The sequence below is a fragment of the Garra rufa genome, chromosome 13, assembly GCF_049309525.1.
Source record: "Garra rufa chromosome 13, GarRuf1.0, whole genome shotgun sequence".
NCBI lineage: Eukaryota > Metazoa > Chordata > Actinopteri > Cypriniformes > Cyprinidae > Garra > Garra rufa.
Window position 1 is genome coordinate 8278005 of NC_133373.1, and position 26617 is coordinate 8304621.

Below are 26617 nucleotides of genomic sequence, written 5' to 3' on the forward strand. Positions count from 1 at the left end.
GTGATTAACTAATGTTAACTAAGGAACCTTATTGTAAAGTGTTACCGTTTTTTTTTTTTATAAATGATATTATTCATTAATATTTTGAATTAGCTTTTCTTTCTGTATTTACAGTATTCCTTTTAATTTCAGTGTAAGATACTGTAAAATATTTTTCCTCTCAGTAAGCATAACTTTTTTTAGTTTTAGTCATCTTAATACTTAAACTTCATTTTAGTTTGTGTTTTTCTCTGTTTTTGTGAGATCAAATTTAATTTATTTCTCCAATATTTAAATGTAACCTTTTTTTAATTTTAGTTTTAGTAAATTTTATACTTGAACTCAATTCCCCCCAATATTTAAATTTAACCCTTTTTTATTTCATTTTTAATAATCTTACAATTCTAATATAAATTAATTTTTATTTTAGTATTTTTATATATATATATATATATATATATATATATATATATATATATAAATATAAAATACTAATAAATACTATTATAGTATTTATTAATATTTACATTTTTAGTTTTTATTTGGATTTTAGCTGGTAATTTTGTGCTTGTTTTTTTCTGTTTAGCTTTAATGAATTTTTATATTATATATTTATTTATATTATTTATATACTTTTTAAAATATTAATTAATATTTTGAATTTGCTTTTATTTTTACATTTTTATTTTCATTTGAATTTTAGCTGGTAATTTTGTGCTTGTTTTTTTCTGTTTAGCTTTAATGAATTTTTATATTATATATTTATTTATATTATTTATATACTTTTTAAAATATTAATTAATATTTTGAATTTGCTTTTATTTTTACATTTTTATTTTCATTTGAATTTTAGCTGGTAATTTTGTGCTTGTTTTTTTCTGTTTAGCTTTAATGAATTTTTATTTTTATATTATATATTTCTATTATTATTTTTAACCTTTTTTAAATGTAATACTATTTTGAATTTGCTTTTATTTTTTACATTTTCACTTTCATTTGAAATTTAAATGGTAATTTTATGTGCTTATTGTTTTTCTCTGTTTAGCTTCAATTTATTTATATAATACAGTAGTTATTAATATTTTAAAAGAGCTATTTTTTTAGTTCTTTTAGTATTCATTTTATTTCAGATAGTAAATATTTAAATGTAATTTTTATATACTATACTATTTGATATACTATTATAGTATTTATTAATATTTTGAATTAGCTTTTACTTTTATATTTGTAGTTTTCATTTAAATTTTAGCTGGCAATTTGTTGCTTGTTTTATTTTATTTTTCTCTTTAGCTGTCTTTTTTTGTTTATATAATATTGCATTATTAATATTTTGAATGAGCTTTTCAGTATTTTTATTTTAGGTTTAGTAATCTTAATACTTAAACCTAATTTTAGTTTAAGATTTATTAAATGTATGTGTTTTTCTCATTTTGTTGTTTTGTTTTTTGTAAGAAAAAATGGATATGAATTTATTTTTCCAGTATATAAAAGTAAAACAAAATATTTTAGTTTTAGCCATTTTTATACTTAATTTTAATTCAAGATTTAGTCATTTTATTTGCTTTTCTCATTTTTATATTTTATCCCCCCCCCCCCCAATATTCAACTTTAGTATTTACCTTTACTTTTATTACAGTTTAAACTAAACCCAAAAATTAATTAAGATTTAGTCAGTAAGTTTCATTTCAACTGAATTCTATTCTTGTTTACTAACCACAATACTTCATCTTGAACTTCTTTCATTTATTCAGTAATATTTTAATCTTGTTTCTTTATCCTTGTTTTTCTCTCTATCCTTGCAGCCCGACTCTGACTCGACCAAACATTCCACCCCCTCCAACAGCTCCAACCCCAGCAGCCCCCCGAGCCCCAACTCTCCCCACCGCAGTCAGCTCACTCTGGACAGCCTGGATCAATCCCTGGACGGCTGAAAATAGACAACGCCTTTTGTCCCCCCATCCTGCGCACACCTTCCCATATCCATCCTCTCTGCTAGGACTCAATAAGAAGTGCCAAGACTCTCAAACAGTCACCTGCTCGCTCATCCACCGCAAGGGCCAAAGGTTTAGCCCAAACCCTGCCGCCGGGTAAACGCCTCAATCGCCACAAGAGGAGCGAGCCCAGTGTGTGCTGACAGGCACAGGCGAAAGAGGAAAAAAAAAAAAAAAAAAAAGATAAAAGCATGCCCCCTGGTGGAAAAGTCATGGTGTTACACTAACCGGGTCAGATTAGCAGTATGATGGACTTTTATTTTATTCTATTTTATTTTAAATCTTAATTTCATGCCATGCTCCTGCAAGATTTAGTTTTTATTATTATTATTTACTTTAGTAAATGAACATGCATTACATCTGCTGTGTCAGAATTGCTTCTGGATCCTTAGCTTCCCATCAAAGCAGCGGAATTGTTGGGAAAAGAGACTCTTATGCTGTTTTTAAATGTATATTATCAGAAACACTCATCATGAAAGAAAGAAACCGAGGATGGTATACGACTATGACGTTCTTGGACCAGTAACACGATTCCTCACGGACTGGTGAAAACGTCTCATCCGAGAGCAATAGATCGGTAACGGACTTCGGGGGTTTCAAAGCCAAACCAGAGGGCACTTTTATTGTTCTAGAATTTCTCTTTCTCTCTCCAGTTCTGCATTTAAACCAGCCTTTATAATATTCATGTTTTAACGTAGATGTTTCCCACAAAGATATCTAGTTCAGCTTATCACCTGGAGAAAAAAAAAGGAAGACTTTACATATAGATAAGTGTTTTAATAAAAATACAAAGGAGAACGGCACACGGCTACAACTATTCATAGGATTTCAGTAGTTCCTCTTAAGCTGCTACTGCTGCTTTGTGTGCTCTATTTAAAAATGAAAGTAAAAAAATATATATGTGATAAGGTTATCTCACCGTAGCCATGCTCTGAGTCTGGTTTGTGATGTTTGACACATGCGAGCAGCCATGTTGTTGACATGCTTTAGATCCGCAGGCATGGCCGGCATATCCATTATCACTCGAGTGTGCCTTCAGTGCCAACTTCAGTTCCGTAATCAACTGTCCGCTAAAGCATTTCAGTGATTTTGACGAGGCTGACGGTAATGTATTATGTTTTTTCCTCCTCTCCCCGCCCTTTTGAAACACTGTAAGACACTTGCACACGTTTTTAGTCTAAGGAAATGATTTTGTGTGAATGGTTTTTTTTTTTCCCTGTACCTCCTGTTTTTCTTTCCCCATACTTCACTTGTCCGCTTCATCAGATGGACGTTTATCCTCAGAAACACTACTGCTTTTACTTTAAAAGAAAAAAAAAGAAAAGAATCACAGGTTGAAATCTTTGTAATTATTGACTTGTTAGCCACATAAATTTGAACAAACAATAAAAGAGTACCTGTTGTGCTTTTTTTGTTGAATTTTTGTGTTTTTGGAAAATGCTCTTCTTCATTTGTATCAACATGGAAGTAACACTTTTTAAGTCAAAGTTAACATTTTGTTTTAATAATGTACATATGCATACACACAATGCTGCTCAAAAGTGTAGGATCAGTAAGTTTTAAATGTAAGTTAAAGCAGCTTAAAACTACAAGTCATTTCAACTCACAAGTTAAATCAACTAACTTTTATTGTAATAAGTTAAAATGACTTGTAGTTTTAAGCTGATTTAACTTAAACTTTTAAGGCAGCTGTTAAACTTAAGTTTTTAAGTTGAAACTGGTAAAAAACTTTTTACAGTGTATATTACACTGTAAAAAGTTTTCAACTTAAAAGCCTAAGTTCAGCAGCTGCCTTAAAATTTTAAGTTAAATCAGCTTAAAACTACAAGTCATTTTAACTTATTACAATAAAAGTTAGTTGATTTAACTTGTGAGTTGAAATGACTTAAGTTGATTTAACTTAACATTTTAAGGCAGCTGCTAAACTTAAGTTTTTAAGTGGAAACCGGTGAAAACTTTTTACAGTGTTTTTCAACCACTGTGCCGTGGTACACTAGTGTGCCGTGAGAGATCGTCAGGTGTGCCGTGGAAAATTATTCAATTTCACCTAATTGGTCTAAAACATTTTTTGGAAACTAATAAGTTATCAGCTCTGTGTTCATCCAAACAGGCCCAGGTTTCACACTGAGTAGGTAGAAATATGAAAGATCAAAAAACTGTTTTCATTGTGTTTATTTGATTCCTATTCAAGACACCTAAATAAGACTGTATATTGTTAATTGCACTTTTTATTTAAAAGAAGAAGAAATATGAAAGGTAAAATACTTTTTTCTGTGTGTTTATTTGATTCCTGTTCAAGACACTTCGATAAGAATGGCTGTATATTGTTAATATAGGCTACAGAGTTTAATTTGTTTTACAGTTTCGATTGTTGGTGTGCCTTGTGATTTTTTTTTTTTTTTCAATTAAAAATGTACCTTGGTTCAAAAAAGGTTGAAAAACACTGAGATATTAAAATGAAAAACACTTATTTCGAATTGCAATAATATTTCATAATATTACCCTTTGCAGTATTTTTTTAACAAATTAATTTAACTTTGAGCATAAGAGACTTAAAAAAGATTTAAACTTTTTATCAAATATGTTAATGTTTTTTTAAGTCTCTTATGCTCATCAAAGTTCCATTCATTTGTTAAAAAATACTGCAAAAGGTAATATTATGAAATATTATTGCAATTCGAAATAAGTGTTTTTCATTTTAATATACACTGTAAAAAGTTTTTACCAGTTTCAACTTAAAAACAAGTTTAGCAGCTGCCTTAAAATTGAAAAAAGTCATTTCAACTCAAAAGTTAAATAAACTCATTTTATTTTATTTGAGTTAAAATTACTTGTAGTTTTAAGCTGATTTAACTTACATTTAAAACTTGCAAGTAATTTTAACTCAAATGAAATAATATGACTTAAGTTGATTTAACTTAAAATTTTAAGGCAGCGGCTAAACATGTTTTTAAGTTGAAACTGGTAAAAAACGTTTTACAGTGTATATTAAAATGAAAAACATTTTGAATTGCAATAATATTTCATAATATTACCCTTTGCAGTATTTTTTAACTAATTAATTTAACTTTGATGAGCATAAGAGACTTAAAAAACATTAACATGTTTGATAAAAAGTTTAAATCTTTTTAAGTCTCTTATGCTCATCAAAGTTAAATTAATTTGTTAAATACTGCAAAGGGTAATATTATGAAATATTATTGCAATTTCGAAATAAGTGTTTTTCATTTTAATATACTGTAAAAAGTTTTTACCAGTTTCAGCTTAAAAACAAGTTTAGCCGCTGCCTTAAAATTTTAAGTTAAATCAACTTAAGTCATTTCCACTCAAGTTAAATCAACTTATTTTATTTTATTTATTTATTTCCATGATTCAACTGAGCAGAAAAGTCTTCTTTAAAAAGCATTAAAAATCCTACGGATCCCAAACTTATTTCAATTAAATTAAATTATTTTTTTATTTTTATTGCATTTCATTTTATTTAATCTTATTTTTATTCAATTTTAATTTAACAATTTAATTTTTATTATTTTTTATTAGATTTTTTATTTTTATTTAACTTTATTTGATTATAATTTAATTTATAATATTTAAAAAAATCTGTTTCTAGCCAGGACTCAAATTTGGGACACCCAGAGCGCAACGGCACTGTACAACAGTACGACACACGATTATTGATTATTGGTTATTGTAGTTTAGTTTATTTTACAGTCTTGACTACAACACAATTTTACAGACATTTATTTTTATTTTATTTTACGGTCTTAACTACAACACAATTTTACCAGAATTTGTATTTTATTTTAGTCTTGACTTCAACACAATTTTCCCAGACATTTTATTTTACAGTCTTGACTACAACACAATTTTACTAGACCTTTTATTTTATTTTATTTTATTTTATTTCACGGTCTTGACTACAACACAATTTTACTAGACATTTTATTTTATATTATATTATATTTTGCAGTCTTGACTACAACACAATTTTACCAGACCTTTTATTTTTATTTTTAAATTTTTTATTGTATTTTATTTTATTTTACGGCCTTGACTACAACAAAATTTTACCAGACCTTTTATTTATTTTATTGTATTTTATTTTATTTTATTTTATTTTACAGTCCTGACTACAATAAAATTTTACCAGACCTTTTATTTATTTTATTGTATTTTATTTTATTTTACGGCCTTGACTACAACAAAATTTTACCAGACCTTTTATTTATTTTATTTTATATTTTATTTTACAGTCCTGACTACAACACAATTTTACCAGAGCTTTTTTATTTTATTTTATTTATTCATTAATTGTTTTAATTTTACAGTCTTGACTACAACAGTTTTACCAGACCTTTTATTATATTTTATTTTACTTTACTTTATTTTACAGTCTTGACTACAACACAATTTTACCAGACCTTTTATTGTATTTTATTTTAGTCTTGACTACAACATAATTTCACCAGATCTTTTTTTATTTATTTATTTTTTATTTTACAGTCTTTACTACAACACAATTTTACCAGACCTTTTATTTTATTTTATTTTACTTTATTTTAAAGTCTTGACTACAACACAATTTTACCAGGTCTTTTTTTATTTTATTTTAATTTAGTTTTTTTATTTTATAGTCTTGACCACAACACACTTTTTCCAGACCTTTTTTTAAATTATTTTATTTTACAACCAAATTTACCAGACCATTTGTTGCATAACCTTTGTAAGAAAGTTTTTTTAACAATTTTTTTTTTTAAATCTCCTGATGGGAGCTAAACTGTTTACTAAATGATAACATTTATTATTGGTCAAGAACTGCAGTATTTTACTATTTGATATAATGCGATATAATACAATACAGTATTAATATCCAAGGGGCAATTTAGACAAAGACTATAGAAATACATTATAAATATTTAATTATAATAATATCTAATATATTTGATTTAATATAATATATAATATTGATATAAATATTGAAAGGGAATTTGGTTCAGATTTGAAAATACAAAATAAAACAGAGACAGATACAGACAGTGTGAAACGGTGCACAGCATAATCTGTAAAGCACTACATATTAATAAAGAAATTAAATTGTGTATGTAAATATTAAATTAAAAAATACATTTAAAAGTGAGAGCATGAATTACTGAGAGAAAAATAGCCAACAATATTACCTGAAAACAGCTGTGTAATGTAGAACTAATTTACTATATATATATATATATATAAAATGACCCACAGCAGTTTAAAAAGGCGTTTGTCGGACTTTTATTTTGGCGACGTGTTAAAACCAGGAAGTAGTAGGACAGCAATCTGACGTTTCATGTGTCGATTTCCACTGTAATATTTCGAAGGTAAGCCTGCTGTATCGTTATTATGAAATAACATTGCTATATTTGTTAGTCACGGTCCAAGCAGCAAAATAATATCGACGCATACAGAATGCATACTAATTACAAATGACAATTTTAGCGAATCTCGAAATGCCAGAGTGTCAGTTTAAGATGACAGCAGCATTCTGACAAATAAACAATCAGCTGAATGGAGCGACATGTTTACTGGGATGAGTCCTGTAGCTGAGAGCTTCTGCTGTGGGACAGATCAGATCAATCACATTAAGGGGTGATGCAGTAAGGGACTGTTATATTGTGTGTTTTTCAGATGTCACGAGCCAAACCAGAGGATGATGAGTACTGGAACAGCTCTAAATTTAAAGCCTTCACATTTGATGATGATGACGATGAGTTTTCACGGGTAAGTTCATCGTGTTTCTGTTGAAATCTGTGGAGTCCAACGCCTGTTTACCACAATATGACAGGAAGATAGAGAATAGCTGGAATTTATGGCCCATTTAGCCCTAAAACCATAATATACGGTTAAATATTATGAAGACAACGTGTTCTTTAACAAATTAAATAGTTAGCTTTTTTTGTTAGCTACTGAACAGACGTCAAAGCAAAAGCCGCAAAAATTTACGTTGGAAATTACTTGCGTTTAATATTGAATTAGCAATGCAATATATACTACCAGTCAAAAGGTTTTGAGCAGTAAGATGTTTTTTTAATTAGTCTCTTCTGCTTACCAAGCCTGCATTGATTTGATATAAAGTACAGCAAAAACAGTAATAAATTGTAAACATTTTTACTTTCTAAAAACAACTGTTTTCTATTTGAATATATTTTATAACATAATTTATTCCTGTGAATTTTCAGCATCAATACTCCGGTCTTCAGTGTTACATGATCTTTCAGAAATCATTCTAATATGCTGATTTATCTAATATTGCATTTATTATTATTTTTAAGTTGAAAACAGCTGAGTATAATTGTTTCAGGTCTCTTTGATGAATAGAAAGTTCAGAAGAACAGCATTTATCTAGAAATCTTTTGCAGCATTATAATTGTCTTTATCATCACTTTAGTCAATTTAAAGCGCCCTTGCTAAATAAAATTTATAATTTCTATAATACAAGCACATAATGAAAATTATGTAGCATGTATTTTTTTTTGCAAATACAGGTAATATACCATAGAAATATTATGTTTTGTAACGTTTATGACTGTTAAAGCGCCAGCTGTAGTCCGATCTCCTTAAAACTTTGCATGTTTGTGCTCACCAGGTTTTGTGAAGTTTAGAGTTTTCCTTTAGGCTTTATAGGATTCTGGGTAAATTCGGACAGGCCCCTTTTCTAAACGACCCCATTATAGCTTCCCAAAGGGTAAATTTCAGCTTTTTTATATAATTATTGACCTATAGAGTCCATAGAATTGCACTGCAGTGTTTTTTTTTTAGATGGAGTGAAAACCTAAGATTAGTTCACAAAAGTAGGTTTTTGACATCTTCTCAATCATTTTACCAAACGATTTGATTGAAAGTAGTGGTTCTAGAGGCAAATCTGTCCGGAATGAGGAGTTCTATCATATGATGCGAATATTGCGTCTATGTTTGAAAAACCACGCAATGCACAATAGTTTACGCCCTTGAAAAAATATGATCTTACTCCACAGTGGACGATGTCTTTAAAATTTCTCATAGACCTTTGGGGCCGTGAGTCATACAGGCCCACCTAGGCACAGCAATTTCCATGTTCACAGGACAAATGGTTGCATAGGTAAAGCCATTTTTAGTTTTTTTTTTTAGCACCACCATGTGGCCAAGCTCCACGTTTTTGTTCTCCGACCTCAGATTGAGCTTGATATAGATGTCTTATTCCGTTCAGGAGTTATAGGCGTTTTTTATAGGCGTTTTTCTTTCAGAATTCTCACAGACCTTTGGGGCCGTGAGTCAAACAGGCCCACCAAGTTTCATTCCAAACAGCCTCTGTTAACCATGTCTAATAGGTGCTCAAACTTTGTTGGTCAATGACGACCATGTTTTTTTTTTTGAGATACGCAAATGTCCTTATAGACACTTGTGGCACTTTGGGCCAAGACCGTGCACAGCGATTTCCATGTTGATAGGACTAATGGTTGCGTAGGTATAGCCATTTTCGATGTTGTTTTCTCTCTTTTAGCGCCACCAACTGGCTAAGCTCCATGTTTTTGTCCTGCGATCTCAGATTGAGCTGTTACATAATTGGTCTGAGTTTGGTGAAGATATCTAATTCCTTTCAGGAGTTTTAGGCATTTTGGTAAAAGTGGCCCTGCCCCTGTCAAACGTTTTGCCGTCCTTTGCGATGGTGAGTCGAAAGTTTGACTTTTTTTGGATAATTATCGATATTTGCTCTCCAGAGAATCTTTCTGCAGTGGTGTGGTTCTGATCGGGCGAAAAATCTAGGACTAGTTCGCAAAAGTAGGTTTTGCAAAAAATGCAAAATACCCTAAAATTTTGCTGAGGCATGCGTTTTGTCTGCCGTGAGCCAAGGATTCCAACAATAAAGACACCTGAGCCTGCAACTGATGGTTTAAGAGTTATAAGTGATCACATACTTTTGATCGCTGTAGAGCGTCCGTCAGGCTGATTGGGACGAGTTTTGGTGACGTTGTTGGCGGTGTGAGTACTGCCATCTCTCCAAATTTCAAGTCTCTACGACTTTGGTCTGCACGATCATTTTCACGCTGATCCATAACCATTCTAACAATAACAAATGGGTTTTAGCGTAAGCTTTTGAATTGTATAGAGTATAAATATATTCAAATAGAAAACAGTCATTTTAAATTGTAAAAATATTTCACAATATTACTGTTCTTGGATCAAATAAATGCTGACTTGGTGAGCAGAAAAGACTTCTTTAAAAAAACATTAAATGTCTTACTGTTCAAAAACTTTTGATTGGTAGTGTTTTTTGTACAATAATTGTATTTTTCCTCTCACATTTTCTCTAGCACCGCTGTGTGTCCCACAGTTCAAAGAGCCCTAATTCAGTCTACATTGTGGTTTTTTTTTTTCCCCAGCTGAAAGAGTCCAAACGGGCTGTGAACAGCATCCTGGTGGATGATGATGATGATGATGAGGAGGATGATGTTGAGAGAGTCAGCTGGAGTGGGGAACCTGTGGGAAGTATGCAGTCTTTACTTTGCTCTCTTTCTCCTACTATCTTTACTGTCCGTCCCCCATCTGGATGCTAATCAGTTTTTGTTTGCGTGTAGGCATCTCTTGGTCGGTGAAGGAAACTGCCTCTAGCATTCGCTCAGGCAGCGAGCAGAGCTTTCCCAAAATAGACACCACTCCGTCACTGTCCAAACAAGTGTCTGGATACTCCTTGAGCTCCCTGTTTAAAGGTAATCTATAGTGAAGAATGAATGTCTTTGAATGTTTTAGTTCAATCATTATAGACCCACCAATCTGCTTTTGTTTATATTCCTTTAGGAAAGAGCAAACCCGGTGCTTTCCAGTCTTTCTCCGAGTGTAAGTTCAAGTAATTTAGAATGATTTAGGCCTGTGTTCTCATTTGTTCGAATTAAGTGTGTTTGTTCACTGTTTTCTAGCTTTTAGCGACACATCTGTTAGAACATACGCACCAGAGCTGAGGAAGCCAAAGTCAGATGGAAAGGTAATGCATACGTTTATGTCACCGTTTAAACATTTGGGGTCTGTGAGTTTTGTTTTTGTTCATCAAGTCTACATTTATTTGATCATAAATATATTAAAATAGTAGAACTGTAAAAAGTATTATTAGAATTTAAAATGACTGTTTTGTATTTTAATTTATTTTAAAATGTAATTTATTCCTGTGATTTCAAAGCTAAATTTTCACTATTACTTCAGTCACATGATCCTTCAGAAATCATTATAATATTCTTATTTGCTGATCAAAAAACATTTATAATTATTATTATTTTGTTGAAAACAGCTGATTATAATAATTTTCAGGTTTCTTTGATGAATAGAAAGTTCAGATAAACGGCATTTATCTGAAACTGAAATCTTTTGTAACATTATAAATGTCTTTGTCGTCACTTTTAATCAATTAAAAGCATCCTTGCTAAACAAAAGTATTAATTAATGCTGATCTTTGGATCTTTCTATTCATCAAAGAATCCTGAAAAAATGTACTCAGCTGTTTTAAATATGCATAATAATATTATTAAGTTTTCAGTGTCACATGATCTTTTAAAACAGTCTAATATGCTGATTTGATGCCCAAGGAACATTTCTTATTATCAATGTTAAAAACAGTTATGCTGCGTAATATTTTTGTGGAAATTTTTCTGGATTCTTTCAGGATTTGGAACATTATAAAATTCTTTACTGTCACTTTGATCAATAAAAAGCATCCTTGCTAAATGACATTATTATTCTCTTCTAAAAAAATTAACTTACTGACCCCAAATTTTTGAAGGGTAATCTAAGTTGTCCAAAAATTCCTAATGTTTTTTTTCTATAAGTTTCTAACATTGATTTGTTTTTTGTTTAATGGTCATAGGATTTTGTCAGTGACCTGAGTCCTGAGGAAACCGTGAGGAGAATGCAGAAAGGACGGGTAGGTGGCAGCAAAGAGCTGTATATAGAAAATGTATTTACTGATAAATACTGAAGATGTAATGCACTAGAAAGTCAGTTTAAAGGTCAAGTCAGGAAGTCAGATATAACAGGATAAATCCATCTGTTTATTTCTTATTCCAGCTGATAAGTAGGTGCCCATTTATTTCAGTTTCACATTTTAAAGTGCCCTCCAAAAAAAAAAAAAAACACACACACATAAAATATCTCTGTAACATAAAATAGTAGTCATGTATTTATAGTGGAGATTAAAATTAGAGAACAACCTGCAGTATTCTACATTTCAAGGTCACCGCTTAATCCTGTTTGAGGTTATGCTAACAGTAGTTGAAGAGTAGCATATTTCATAAATGAATTGTAAAAGCACAGTATGAGATATTTGAAAAAGAACTCGAGAACACTTATAGATACCTCCAAGTTATTTGTGTTAATTTGACACCTAGTGCTAATTTCCTTAATTATATGACAAAACCTATTTAACCGGTGGCATTCCTCCAATTTTCATTGAGAATAGCAAGATAGCGCGCCGCTCTAGGGTGACTTAAGCCCTGCGACAGGAGGTTGTCCAGATGAGGGCCATTGCGAAAGAAGTTGGTCATTCCAAATCTGTGATTTCCCCAATATTGCAGGTTTACAATGACACTTATTCATTCAAGTCCTCCAAAATGGCTGGTCGTCCACATAGGACAAAAGCACAAGAAGGATAATGTGGAGACTCTCAATGCGTTCAACACTGCAGCTGCAACAGAATAAGGATCTGTCTTGGCATGTTTAAAGGAACACTCCACTTTTTTGGGAAATAGGCTCATTCTCCAACTCCCCCCAAGTTAATAAGTTAAGTTTTACCATTTTGAAATCCATTCAGCCGTTCTACTGTTCTGGCAATATCACTTTTAGCATAGCTTAGCATAGATCATTGAATCCTATGAGACCAATACAGCATCGCGTTCAAAAATGACCAATGAGTTTCGATACTTGTCCTATTTAAAACTTGACTCTTCTGTAGTTATATCGGGTACTAAGATCAGCGGAAAATGTAAAGCTGTGATTTTCTAGGCTGATAAGATTTGGAACTACACTCCCATTCCGGCGTAATAGTCAAGGAAGTTTGCTGCCATAACATGGATGCAGCAGGCGCAGTAATATCACGCAGCGCCTGAAATTAGTTCCCAGCTAGGTAACTTCCAACGAGGAATGCTCCCTGTGCATGCAGTTGTGCTACGATGTGCTGCGTGATATTACTGCGCCTGCTTCGTCCATATTACGGTAGCAAACTTCCGGAATGGGAGTGTAGTTCCTAATCTTATCGGCTTAGAAAATCACATCTTTACATTTTCCGCCGGTTTTAGTACACAATATAACTGCAGAAGAGTCAAGTTTTAAATAGGACAAATATCGAAAGCGATGCTATTGGTCTAATAGGATTCAATAATCTATGCTAAGCTATGCTAAAAGTGCTAAAAGGGAGTACGGCTGAATGGATTTCAAAACGGTAAAACTCAATTTATTAACTCAGGGGGAGTTGGAGAATGAGCCTATTTCCAAAAAAAGTGGAGTGTTCCTTTAAGAGAAGTCGGACTGAAAGTGCTCTCTACAGTGAGCAAGCCCCTCTTCAGAAAGAATCAAAAGGCTAAGAGAACCATGTTGTGTGGAAAGAGGAGAACTGGTCCAAAGTGTACTTTAGTGATTAGAGCAAGTTTAATTTATTTGGGTCTGATTGGAAACATTTTGTTTTGATGTCAAACTGGGGAAAGATTAAAGCGCGAAGTGCGTAAAGAAGTCAGTAAACGGTGGCGGAGGAAGTGTCATGGTTTGGGGGATGTTTTCTGTAGCAGGATTTGCATCTCTTATACAGCTACATGACAGAGTGAATGATAATGTTTATCAGAAAATCCTTCAACAATATGCAGATCCTTCACTGCAAGCATCTCCCAATCAGCTTGCCGTTTTCATGCAAGACAAAGTAAAGCAGTTGAAGCTAAGAACACTGAAATAATGAAATGTGACCCTGGACCACAAAACCAGTCTTAAGTCGCTGGGGTATATTTGTAGCAATAGCCAAAAATACATTGTATGGGTCAAAATTATTGAGTTTTCTTTTATGTCAAAAATCATTAGGAAATTAAGTAAAGATCATGTTCCATGAAGATTTTTTGTAAAATTCCTACTGTAAACCTATCAAAATGTAATTTTTGATTAGTAATATGCATTGCTAAGAACTTAATTTGGACAACTTCAAAGGTGATTTTCTCAGTATTTTGATTTTTTGCACCCTTAGATTTCAGATTTTCAAATAGATGTATCTCGGCCAAATATTGCCCTATCCTAACAAACCATACATCAATAGAAAGCTTATTTATTGAGCTTTCATATGATGTGTATATCTCAGTTTTGTAAAATTTAACCTTATGACTGGTTTTGTGGTCCAGGGTCACAAATGGAGTGGAGTCGTAATCTAAACTCGACAAAAAATCTCTATAAAAATCATTGGTGACAAAGATACGGCTAAGAAACCCACTATAGTTACCAAAAGCTATGGAAGAGAGTGGACCAAGATCCCACCAGAGCAGTCAAATTTTGATGGGATAAGGATTAACAATATTTCAGAAGTGTTTATAGATTGTTCTCTAATGTTAATCTCCGTTGTATATGTTGCTTGCCAAAAATGAATACATGGCTAATATATTTTGAATGGCTGTAAAAAAAAAAAATGCTTTTCGGATCTAATTAAAATGATTTATTTACAGGCATTTTCTCTAGAAAAGTTCCGCTCTCTACAGGACAAACTTCTGCTGCTGGATGAAGCAGTTGCTGTTTATGATGGCAACGTCATCACTGCTGTAAGCCACACATTTCTCACATTCCCTATATGGAAGCACTGCTGTGACTTTATAATGACTCATATTAATAGTTGTTTTACTGTGCTTATTTACTGATCATTTACATTTTCCTCTTGCAGGTCTTGATATTTTTAAAAAGGTCATTAAGTAAAGGTGAGATGTTTTGTCATCTGTCACTGGTCACTAGTTCCTTCTCTTTTTTTCTAGAAAGTCATTTTTCTTTGTCACTGTTGCAGAAATCCTCTTTCGGGAGTTAATGGCGAGAGATGTGGCTTTGCGTCATTACGTTCACTATTTAAAAGAAATGGGAGAACAAAAGCTCTTGGTCGAGTTATTGAAGTAAGTTTGCTGTTTATTTATTTAACTCCCCCTTTTATTAGAGTCTAGTGTCTTTAGTTTTTTTGTGCAAGGGCGGTTGGCATCTCTCCATATATTTGCATTGGTTATTTGATTTGAAGAGTTGTGTTGTTGTCTGTGTGTTATTTTTGACTAACTGTCTTTATCACGTTGGTCACATGATTGTATTTTAGGGCTCTTGGCAGGACAGAAGATATGGCGGTAGGTACTAACTGCACTTTATACACACAACCATATATATTTAACCATTCAGGTCATATGATTAAATTCGTCATGCTCCAACTAAATTCGCCTCCCAATTCATTGGTGTTTTCTTAGAGAGGAGGGGAGAGCCCAGTATTAACTAATATAAATGCAAACACTTCCTCTTTTATGTGTAAACATTTACTGCAGTACAGTAGTTTCCCTTGTGAAAAGTGAACCTGTAGCTGACGTTCCAACCATTTTTTTTTTTTTTTTTATCTAGATATGTGTCACACACATGATAATTGAGTCTCACTAGGGCATACCAAAAGTATTAGGTGCTAGTACATTGCATTTTCAAAATAGAGAATATGAATTTGTGAGTCAGAGTTAAAATTATATAAATGACACAGTCTGGTATTCCCCATTGTATCGATTTCAGCAGTGAAACGGTGTTGTCTGAAGGCAAAAAGTGACTATAAAACTGAAATGATTTTATTTCCGTTATGGTATGTGACCTAAGATGTTGAAGTAGAAAAACTTTAAGTAGAAAAAAGAAGTTGTACATCCTTTTTTTTTTTTTTTTTTTTTACTTTTATAACGTTACACCATAGAGGGTGATATTAGCTGACATTAGTTTATAACTTTCAAGTCTTATAGAAGTGAAAAGAGGAAGAAAATGGCCTTTACAAAATTAAATTTCTGCTTTTGCATCATTGACATTATCTGTCTTAAAAGAAAGTGAAAAGAAAGGACATTTGGCATTCTAAGAAAAATCTTTACAATAAGTAGATTTACACTAAATAGATTTGTTAACATAAAATGTTAATAAAAATTATATTTCATTAAGTAATTCATTTGAACTAATGTTTCTTCAGTAATTTGCAGTGACGTTTCTGTTTGATCACACACATTATGCTGGCTTCTTTTGTATTTTAAACAGTTGACTCAATATAAAGAACACTTAAATATTAAGGATGAAGGCCGAAGAAGAGACTTCCTCAAAAGTTGCCTCAGGTAAAGATTCAGTAGAGTTCAAATTCATCTTTTGCTCACCTTTAAAGGGATAGTTCACCCCAAAATGAAAATTCTGCCATTAATTACACACCTTTATGCCATTCCAAACCCGTAAGACCTTCGTTAATTTTCAGAACACAAATTAAGATATTTTTGATGAAAATCTGACTCTGCATAGACAGCAATGCAACTTTCAACACGTTCAAGGCCCAGAAAGGTAGTAAGGGCATCGATAAACTAGTCCATGTGAAATCAGTGGTACACTCCTGAATGTGAGTCGAAGACTAACACAGAAGAAATTGTCGAACAAAGTTGTTGTTTTTTTTGCCCTATGGACAATTTTAATGAGGGATTTCATCAAAAATATCTTAATTTGTGTTCCAAATACGAACGAAGGTCTTACGGGTTTGGAATGACATCAGCGTGAGTAATTAATAACAGATTTTTTTTAGATGAACTATCACTATCATTACCTTTAATAATCTGTGATCTCTGTTTGTTCTCAGCCTGCCTTTCTCTCAAGACGATGCCACTCACGTTCAAGACCACTATACCCTCCTCGAGAGGCAAATAATCATAGAGGTGAGGGAGTGAATCCAACTACTTATTATTCCCTTGTCCTTGTACACATTTTATAATAGTTAAGTCTTTAAAACTATGAACTAGCTAATGAAAGTATGAAAATGATGAATTAGAAAAATAATGACTGACCTCATCCCAAAAGAAATGACACAAAGGTTTCCTGCGTTTCTATTTTTGCTTCACCTTACTATGCGGTTTAAAGAAATATTTCCTCTTCACCTGCTCATTCGTCCGCTTTCCTGAGAGTGTCTCTGTACAGAGGGAAGCGCAAGGGATGGGCTTTTCTCAAATTGGGTTACATGGCAGATGTTTCCTTAGATAATAAAACAAGTGAACGTGTGCTTACTTTGTTCTTATGGCATGATAGCAAGCATGAGTTTGCATCAGGCAGTCGAATGTAGTCTTGTTAGATATCTGTAAAAACGTCATTGTAGGGCAAGGCTTTGACTCTTGACATGTATTTTCTGTTTCACACATCCTGTGTTGGCTACTCAGTGTAAAAAATTGTGTGATTTTAATTTTTTTTTAGGTTACTGCATGGGGTGTGCGATATATATCGTCTGCAATAATATCGTAATTGTTGTTTTAACTATGTGCAATTTTGACATTATCGAGTATATTGCAAAAAACAAACAAAACATGCCTACAGAGTGCACTCATAACATTACATTACGTGATGAAGTCTAGTAATGTTAAGTACGCATTAGATTGCATTCTTTAACTACAGTTCAGTCTATTGAAATGCATTTAGAATGATCGCATAATTCAAGATATGGGGGCAGAAAATTTATATCATTTCATATAGTTGATCAATATTACATGAAGAGTGCCGTTTTTTTTTTAGCATGACTACAAATGTGATATTGATTTTATATAACAGTTCAATAAACAAGAAGTTAATATTAAAAGACTTACGTTTTAAACAGCCTATTTCCTGTTTTTGCTCAATGTTGCCAACAAAAATAATTCCAAACACAGCCACAGCACTCTTTTGCATCTCCGAGCAAAATGACTGTGTTTAGCTCCTGAATGAATCAACCATTTAAATGATTCGATTCAATCGCAGTGACTCACTTATTAACAGCGACTTGCTGATTTTAATTTCACATTCAAAGTATCTTTTCACCAAAAAATGGCTTTATAAACGGTAAAAATGCAAAACAGTACTGTTTTGCGTCTCTGAGCAACATGACGGTATTTCGTTCCTGAATGAATCAACCGTTTAAATGATTCGGTTCAATCACAATGACTCACTTATTAAGTATCTTTTGACCACAAAATGGCTTTATAAAGGTAAAAATGCCCATAGAAGGTAAAAATCAATTTAAACTTATTGGAAAATAATCATTTATATCACTGCACAGTCAGCACAGTGGTCCTTAAGCACAATAACACACATCTAATTATCATTATCGATAAAATCCCAGAAAATATTGAGATATTATTTTTTGTCAATATTGCACACCCCTACATGGTACTGTAGATAATAAAATGTACAGATTTACTGAATAAAAATTGTTTTTGCAACTTGCACAGATCTTTGCAACTTGCCCTTAATCTTTTTTTCTAACAGTGGCATAAAAGTTACCATAAAATGTAAAATGTTTTTCAGACAGCTTGTATTACACAAGATTGTGTTGAAAAAATAGTTTGTAGTGCTTTTTCCACATTAGTTCGTTTTGTTATGTTCATAATATTTGTTAACATAATAAGTTGAGCTCAGAAACGTGACTGTCAGTTTTGCATCTGGGTGACAGTGCAGCGCTTCTCACACTTACGACATGAGTTTCAAAATTTGTTATTATGAGCACTGAAATAAATATGCACCACAGCCGCAGGATGTGTGGAGCTTAAAGTTGTCAGATGTGAGAAAATGGCTCTCAGATAAGAATATCCTCATGTTAAGTGTGTGTCAGTTAATTGAATTTGTGTGTTAACTGTATTTTTTTTTTTAAATACAGGCCAGTGACAAGAAGGCAGATGCAGAAATTTTTAAGAAGTTCCCTAGAAAAGCATCCATCCTTAATATGCCGATCATCACCACGTTGTACTACTCCTGCTTTTACCATTACGGAGAGTCAGAGGTACAAGCTCATGCTTCATTCCTGAACTACATTGAAAAATATTGTGTAGACAAATTGAAAATGTGAGAATATACAGTCAAGCCGTAAATTATTCACACCTGCGGCTGCGCATTGTGGTTGCTCACAAGTCAGGAAAGGGCTATAAGACTATATCTAAATGTTTTGAAGTTCCAGTGGCTACAGTGCAAAGTATTATTAAAAAATATAAGACGTTCCGCACTGAAAAATCTCAGAGGACGTAGTTTGAAGCCAAACGTGACACCTGTGCTGGCCAGGAGGAGAGTGAGAGAGGTAAAAAAGAATCCAAGGATCACCAACAAGGCCATCCTGATGAATCTATGCTCTCCTGGTGGCAACATCTCAAGGCAGACAGTCCAACAGACACTGCACACCGCTGGGTTCCACGGACGCAGACAAAGGAGGACACCACTTCTCCAGATAAGGCACACAAAAGCCCACTTGGCCTTTGCAAACGCTCATCTGGCCAAAGAAGACTTCTGCTCTTCTCTTTTATGGTCAGATGAAACAAAAATTGAATTGTTTGGCCACAATGATGTAGCCCTCATTTGGCGTCAAAAAGGAGAAGGGTTCAACCCTAAGAACACCATCCCCACTGTCAAACATGGTGGTGGGAACCTAATGTTTTGGGGTGTTTTTCAGCCAGTGGACCAGGGAACCTAATCACAGTAAACGGCACCGTGAAAAAGGAGCAATACATCAAAATTCTCAACAACAACATCAGGCAGTCTGCAGAGAAACTTGGCCTTGGGCACCAGTAGACATTTCAGCACGACAACGACCCAAAACACACAGCAAAAGTGGTGAAGAAATGGTTAGCAGACAAAACATTGACATTTTGCAGTGGCCCAGCCAGAGTCCTGACTTAAATCCAATTGAGAATCTGTGGAGGGAGCTAAAGATCAGGGTGATGGCAAGGAGACCCTCCAACCTGAAAGAGTTGTAGCTCTTTGCTCAAGATGAATGGGCAAAAATACCAGTGGAGACATGCAAAAAGCTGGTCAGCAATTATAGGAAGCGTCTGATTGCTGTAATAGCCAATAAAGGCTTTTCTATTGATTATTGAGAAGGGTATGAATAATTTTGGACATGCCACTTTTTGGTCAAATGTAAATAAAAGATGAGTAATTTTTTTTTCCACAATGATGGCTCTTCTACATCGTCTTATCTTCTGGGGGACGTCTGTGTCATTTCTAATCAAAAATAAAAACTTGCTGATTGAATAAAAGTAACTTTAAGTCAGAATTTGCCGGGGGTATGAATAATTTCGGGCTTGACTGTATGTATGTATGTGTGTATATTTTAGGATTCTTTGATGAATAGAAAGTTCAAAACAGGATTTATTTGAAATAGAAACATTAACATTCAATATTATCAATGTCTTTACTGTCACTTTGGATATTTATTTATTTCCCAAAAATTTTGAAAAGCAGTGTATAATTTTTTTTTTTACCAATTGACTAATTCGTTCTCTTGTATAAATTAATTTCCCACAGCTTCAGAGAGTTTTTAGAAACTTAAAAATAACAATATATCTATTGTTTTGTAATCTGAAACCTAACAAGCTTGTTTGTTAAAAAAAGTGGTATTTTTAAATAAATAATCCTGGTCTGATATTTATACATTTTAATTGTATACTATATTGTATTTGTATACTATGCTGTAATTGTATAATATGCTGTTTAAATCTCCAGATACTTTTGAGTCCGCTGTATTTCAATCATCTTCTTTTTCTTCTTCTACAGGGAACATTTAGCAGCCCTTCAAACATTAGAAAAACTTTCCGGGTAAAAGAAACTCATATGTCATCAAACGATTTGTATTAAATAGTATTAGAGATTTTCATTTAATGTATTTATATCTTTAAATATTAAGCACCATGAAAAGTCCAGACACACTAGCTCACACTTTACCATAATTTTTTTCAACAGTAAAGTCTTTGAAACTATGAAATAACAGTGTGGAAATTGTCAAGTGACCAAAAACATTAAACAAATCAAGACTATCACATATTTTACATTCTTCAAAGTAATCTTGACCAGTAAATGTGAAAGTCTTTAATACCAGTCTAAACTATTTGCCATAACCTGTTCTGTCATGTTTGCTTTGGCAGATTTCAGAAAAGCAGTACATTCTCACAGCTCTTGGTGCAAGAGCGAAGTTGAAGTCCTGGTTTGATGTGGACAGTCTGTTCAACTCCAAGAACTGGCTGGGATACACCAAAAAAAAATCTCCCATTGGCTTTCACAGAGTGGTGGACATCATGCATAAGAACAGCGCCCCTGTGCAGGTACATCAGTTTGGATATTGTAATAAACCTACTCAGTTTCCTGTCTCCCCATCCTCAATGCACTTTCCCATGATCTGCAGGAACTGCAGAATTACGTGAACCTCATCGACGACCCAGAGCTCAAGCTCAGTGTGGCTCTGAAATATAAATGCCATGACGTCGTCATCAATGTGAGTTCATTCTGTAGTCACTATGCCAGCATTTGAAACTTTCTTAGTGTAAATCACTATTTGTTCTGTTCATTCAGACATACAGAGACCTAAAGGACCGGCAGGAGCTTGTTGTGTACAGAGAGAAGCTGGAACGAGACTCGCCTGAATACAGGAAGATCCAGGAGCTCCTCAATAACGTGGTAAGAGGAAGTGAGCCCCCACTGTTGAGTCATTTTCTGATTCACGGTGTGGTATGATTAGGTTTATGGAGAATTCTTGAGAAATGTCTTACGGTAATTTCAGTGTCTTCTACAGGTCACTTCATTTGTTGCAATGCAATATTATAATTGTGTGATGTGAAATGTGTTCTTTCTTTGTTACTTCAGCAAATCAGATGGAAAAACTGACACTTGGATCCTGACTCGAGGCAATGGTGGGCAGATGTGTGTCAGAGCTCTTTCATAGACCATGAAGCTGCTTAATACGGTTAATCCTGAACAAATAAGACTGAGATCCTCACAGGCATTGTACATTTTAAAGAACCAGTGAAGTGAGTCATTCGGAGTGATTCTTTTACAAATCTGTTCAGTATGATTCAACTGCCAAGTGTCCTTCTGCCAATTCCACAGGTGAACATTTCTAAAGAAATGTGGGAGGCTAGCAGTGGTTGCTAATGTGAACAACATACTCTTCGACACCTCAGCCCTTTTTGTTTGCTTATGTATGAGTTTCTGAACATTCCCCATGCCTCTTTTTATTTTATATTAAAAATAATATTATACTGAACTGTGTGAGATTTATATGGGTTTTCTGGTAAAGTTCTTACTGCAGATTTTAATCTTGAAGCTGTTAAAAAAATGTACTAACAGTACAGATTTGACACGGTTACAGGGTACAGGCTTCTGTAAAAGGAAACTGATATATACTGCTACTATGCGTTCAAGTTGTGGTTGTAAGCGAGGAAGTTCCCCTCTGCGTCATTTTGGATCACTGTGTCGCAACCCGAATTTCTACAAGTTTCTGTTGTCAACTTAATGTTGTTTTCATATATAGATATAAATGTGTGAATACTTTATACAGCTTGGATTTAGTGGTATTTCTACAAAAATAATAGCCACAGGTTAAAGCCATGAATGGTAACAATGGTGACCAAAAAATACAATAAACAGGTATTCGTGGTGAACAGTAGAAAAACACATTTAGAAACTAAAACCACAACAATCATAGCTACCAAATTCACACTACCTTTCAAAATTTTGGGCCCAGTCCCCACAGATAATTTATTATATCGTTTTGAAATTTTGAGTGGATATTTTGTGCATGTCTCTTTAAATGCAAATGAGCTCCTGCTCCCCGCTCCCTTTTCCAGAATAGGGCTTTTACAGCTCGTACATCCGAAACGTTAAAAACATGATTGATTATCATTGCAGAATCGTCTATCATGCTGAAATTATGCCATATTAGTTTAAACTTCTGATAAAGGGTTTTCTGAGCACACACGTCTGAAGCATGGGCACAGAAAGTGGCTGTCACATGGCATGTGAGTACTAAACCAAGTTGTCTTTCATGTCTTATTGCGCTTAAACAGTCAAATACACACAAGTTTATGTTTCAAAACACACAAGTTACAAATACAGCCGGTTTTGTCTGTGAATGTAAACAGCTGGGAAAGAAATTGCATATTTCAATTAGATTTGTGTGGCAGCAGCAGTATACAGTAAATAAATAAATAAATCCACTGCTTTCTTGTCTCCTCTGAGGCTGTAACTCTAAATAGTGTTCTCTGCTCATCTGTGCAGCCAATGACAGAACACTTAGCATGCTTTGCGCAGATTTCTGCCATGGTGTTAGAACTGGTACACCGTTGCCGCTTGTGAAAATGGGTGGAAACTTGTTTTATTATGTGTCGTTTTAACTTATTAAACCCCAAATTGTTGATGATAATAATAATAAATTAAAGATTAAACTTCGTAACAAGTAATGAAAACACTCTTACAAATTTCTTGTAGAGGGTTTACACTTACGCCACGGTTTGATCAGTTACCCAGGTGTGTGTGCCTATATTGGAGACACTCAGATGTAAACAACAGCATAGATTGCACAGTTAATGTACTACAGAATATGTTGTTCTGCTAATTTATGCTGTTTAAACCACTGAAAAATCATATAGAGAAGGACTTAGTAAGCAGGAAAGGGTGCAATATTTTGACAAACTTAACTTAAAAAGTGAATAGGCGGTAAAGATTCATACAAGCAGTATTAAAAAGGATATTAGCTAAATATTTCACCTACCTGACTGGAAATGATAAGCACAAACACGAATGTTGTCAAGACTCGCTCTGGTTCAGTTTGGTCAACCACAAACGCCTCTTCCTCAGACAGTCTTTCGCACTCTTCTCCTTTATCTGTTATAGCAGTCTATACCACTCCAGATGTTTTTCTTGGCCGATAAGTACAGCCTAAAACGACAATAATTGACTATTTTCAGCAGCAGTAATCATTAAAATATATGTTTCGTCCGATTCATGACGAGTGGTGAAAATACTAATAAAGATCCCTTGTCACAGGAGAACAGAATCTGAGCAGCTCCTTTTTCACGTCGTGTCATTTTAATATTATAAACTCAAAATGAATTAAAGATGATAAACTTCGTAACAGGTAATCAAAACACTACTCTTAGAAATTTCTGGGGTGCTAAATAGAAGTGGAAAATGTCTGAGTAATTTCACACCAACTCTTACCCTACAACAAATGCTTATAGTGTTAGTTTCGAAATATACTGTGGTCAAGTTCGAGTTCCAAAATGATAAATTCTTTAACCAACTCGTTTTTAAATCTTCTTTATATAAATGTTGTTACCTGGAGGAGGATGCTGACTTTTCTTTGTATTAAAATAACTTGTTTAGGTTAGGTTCACTTTACTGTGGCATTAATCTATTCTTGACAAATTGTGGGTTTATACAAATATTTATTATTTATCTAATAATTCGAGGTCTGAAAAACGTTTAAAACTTCTGGTTCAGACTCTTTCAAAACCTATATGTGACCCTGGACCACAAAACCAGTCATAAGTGTAAATTTGTCGAAATTGAGATTCTTACGTCATCTGAAAGCTGAGTAAATAAGCTTTCCATTGATATATTGTTTGTTAAAATATGACAATGTTTGTCTGAGGTAAAAAACCTGGAATCTGAGGGTGCAAAAAAATCTAAATATTGAGAAAATCGCCTTAAAAGTTGTCCAAATGAAGTTCTTAGCAATGCATATCAAAAATCAAGTTATGTATGTATTTATGGTAGAAAATTTACAAAATATCTTCATGGAATATCTTCATGATACTTAATGTGCTAATGATTTTTGGCATAAAAGAAAAATCGATCATTTGACCCATACAATGTATTTTTGGCTATTGCTACAAATATACCCATGCTACTTAAGACTGGTTTTGTGGTCCAGGGTCACATATATGTAGCAATTCTGAGCATCATTCGCCTTCTGAGTGCCCTCGATTCGCTCATGTACACAAACGCACAACGCGCTGATGATGCTAAAACAGGCGTTCCTATAGGTGGCTCACAGGGTCATAAATGTTTCTTCTTTTTCATTCATTCGACTTATTTGACCCAGCAGTCAGAAAGCAGAAGTGCGGTTATCACGTGATCTTGTGTGGTGAAGAGATGCGAGTACGCCGCCCCTCATCATTACACGCGCGGAGCTACTCCACGGTCATTTCGATGCTTATGGGTGAATGAAGAGTGGACACTTTCTTAAACACAATTTAGAGGTAAGAGCTACGATTACCGTTACATTTAATGGAAATGTCATATTTACGTTTACATATTGAGAAGTACCAGACTTATTGTGTGTGTGCGCGTGTGGGACACCTCAAGGCTACAATCTGAAAACAGGATGTGTGCGCGTGTGTAACTGATTGACCATGTGTTTTAATTATCAAGAGCAGGAATTGTCAACTTTTAACCTCACACTTTATAGCTAACATAACTTAATTAATAACTAAGATTAGTTAGAAAGTTGGCTGATAGTGAATAGTGAAGATACATATCAGTTGTTCTTCTTCAGGGAAAACCGCAATCATGTCACATGTTCTAGCAAACAAATAATAATCATATTTACTTGAGAGGTTTGTTTGATTTCAGCAGTAAACAAAGGAATCGTGAATATTTAATGAAGACGTCAGTTTAATTTAGTCTCAAAATGTATTATTTGTCTGTTCTAATACATTTAAAACACATTAATATCAAACAAAATACATTTCAGATGCCATTTTTGCCATCTTCTTACTGTAGAGCATCATGTTGGAGCTTGTTTCCTTGAATTTGCCTGAAGCGGCTAAAAATAAAGGTCTCACACACTTCACTGAGCATCGGCAGTGGCTTGACACTAATGATATGGGACGAGGGAATAAAAGCTTTCATCTGATCCAAAAGTCACAGTGTCTGTCTTAACACCCGCACAGTGATTTAATGACTATAAGGAGGTCACAGAACACAATGAAGACTAGTGCTGTTTGTACTGTAGTCTTTCTTGACACTGTCCATCAATGTCATTATTAGGTCAAATAGAGAACTTGCACTATTTTCTTGCCCAATTCTCAAGTTCATGTTCAGTGTCAGGTTTTTTTTTTCTCCTCTAGTGTGAAAAGCGAGAAATACGTTCAAAGAAAGGGAGTGATTCTTAGTCAGCAGGTCAGTATTTTGCATTATGGGTGGGTTAACTGTCTCTCTAACTTTCTTAACTTTAAAAACATCTTGCTCAACTCTTCCTGTTGCGTTTTGATCTCATTGACCACTCATTTTCTGAAATGTCAGGGTCGAAACGCTATGATTCATATAATTCATTTAGCAGCAAATGTGTTTTCCACTAACACGTTTCCATTCTGATGCACTTGTTTTTTCCCCTCTCCCCATGGATGATGGGGTCTCTATGAATATTTCAGTGTCTGTCTTGTCTAGCTGGGGCAAACGTCGGGAGTGGTACAATGTGCTATGCAGAGATGAAGGGGAATGGGGCTGTTTTACTATGAGTGAGACATGGCAGAAACACTGAAACATACAGTGTTGTGCGGTTAGATTGGAAGGTTTTAACCTTTTGCTCCTTATCAGTGGTCAGGTCAAATGGAACCTACTTTTATCTGTGCCAAATTTTCACCATATCAATG

General features: G+C 33.6%; 2 protein-coding genes across 2 annotated transcripts in view; both read left to right on the forward strand.

The window, feature by feature from the left end:
* The window catches only part of cdc42bpb (CDC42 binding protein kinase beta (DMPK-like)), a 97316-nt gene extending 95157 nt beyond the window's left edge, over window positions 1-2159 (forward strand). Inside the window, exon 38 of the mRNA XM_073852909.1 lies at window positions 1782-2159. Coding sequence (XP_073709010.1) covers window positions 1782-1910 — 129 coding nt within the window. The 3' untranslated portion in view covers window positions 1911-2159. The remainder of the gene's footprint in view (window positions 1-1781) is intronic.
* Window positions 2160-7271: 5112 nt separating this feature from the next.
* vipas39 (VPS33B interacting protein, apical-basolateral polarity regulator, spe-39 homolog) lies at window positions 7272-22224 on the forward strand. Its single transcript, XM_073816503.1, has 19 exons — window positions 7272-7327; window positions 7635-7727; window positions 10367-10472; window positions 10562-10693; window positions 10782-10820; window positions 10901-10965; window positions 11839-11895; window positions 14663-14755; window positions 14875-14908; window positions 14992-15094; window positions 15286-15313; window positions 16239-16312; window positions 16819-16894; window positions 18856-18978; window positions 20742-20783; window positions 21110-21286; window positions 21367-21456; window positions 21534-21638; window positions 21825-22224. The coding sequence occupies exons 2-19, from the start codon at window positions 7635-7637 to the stop codon at window positions 21843-21845; spliced, it is 1458 nt and encodes a 485-aa protein (XP_073672604.1). The 5' UTR covers window positions 7272-7327; the 3' UTR covers window positions 21846-22224.
* The last annotated feature ends 4393 nt before the right edge of the window (window positions 22225-26617 follow it).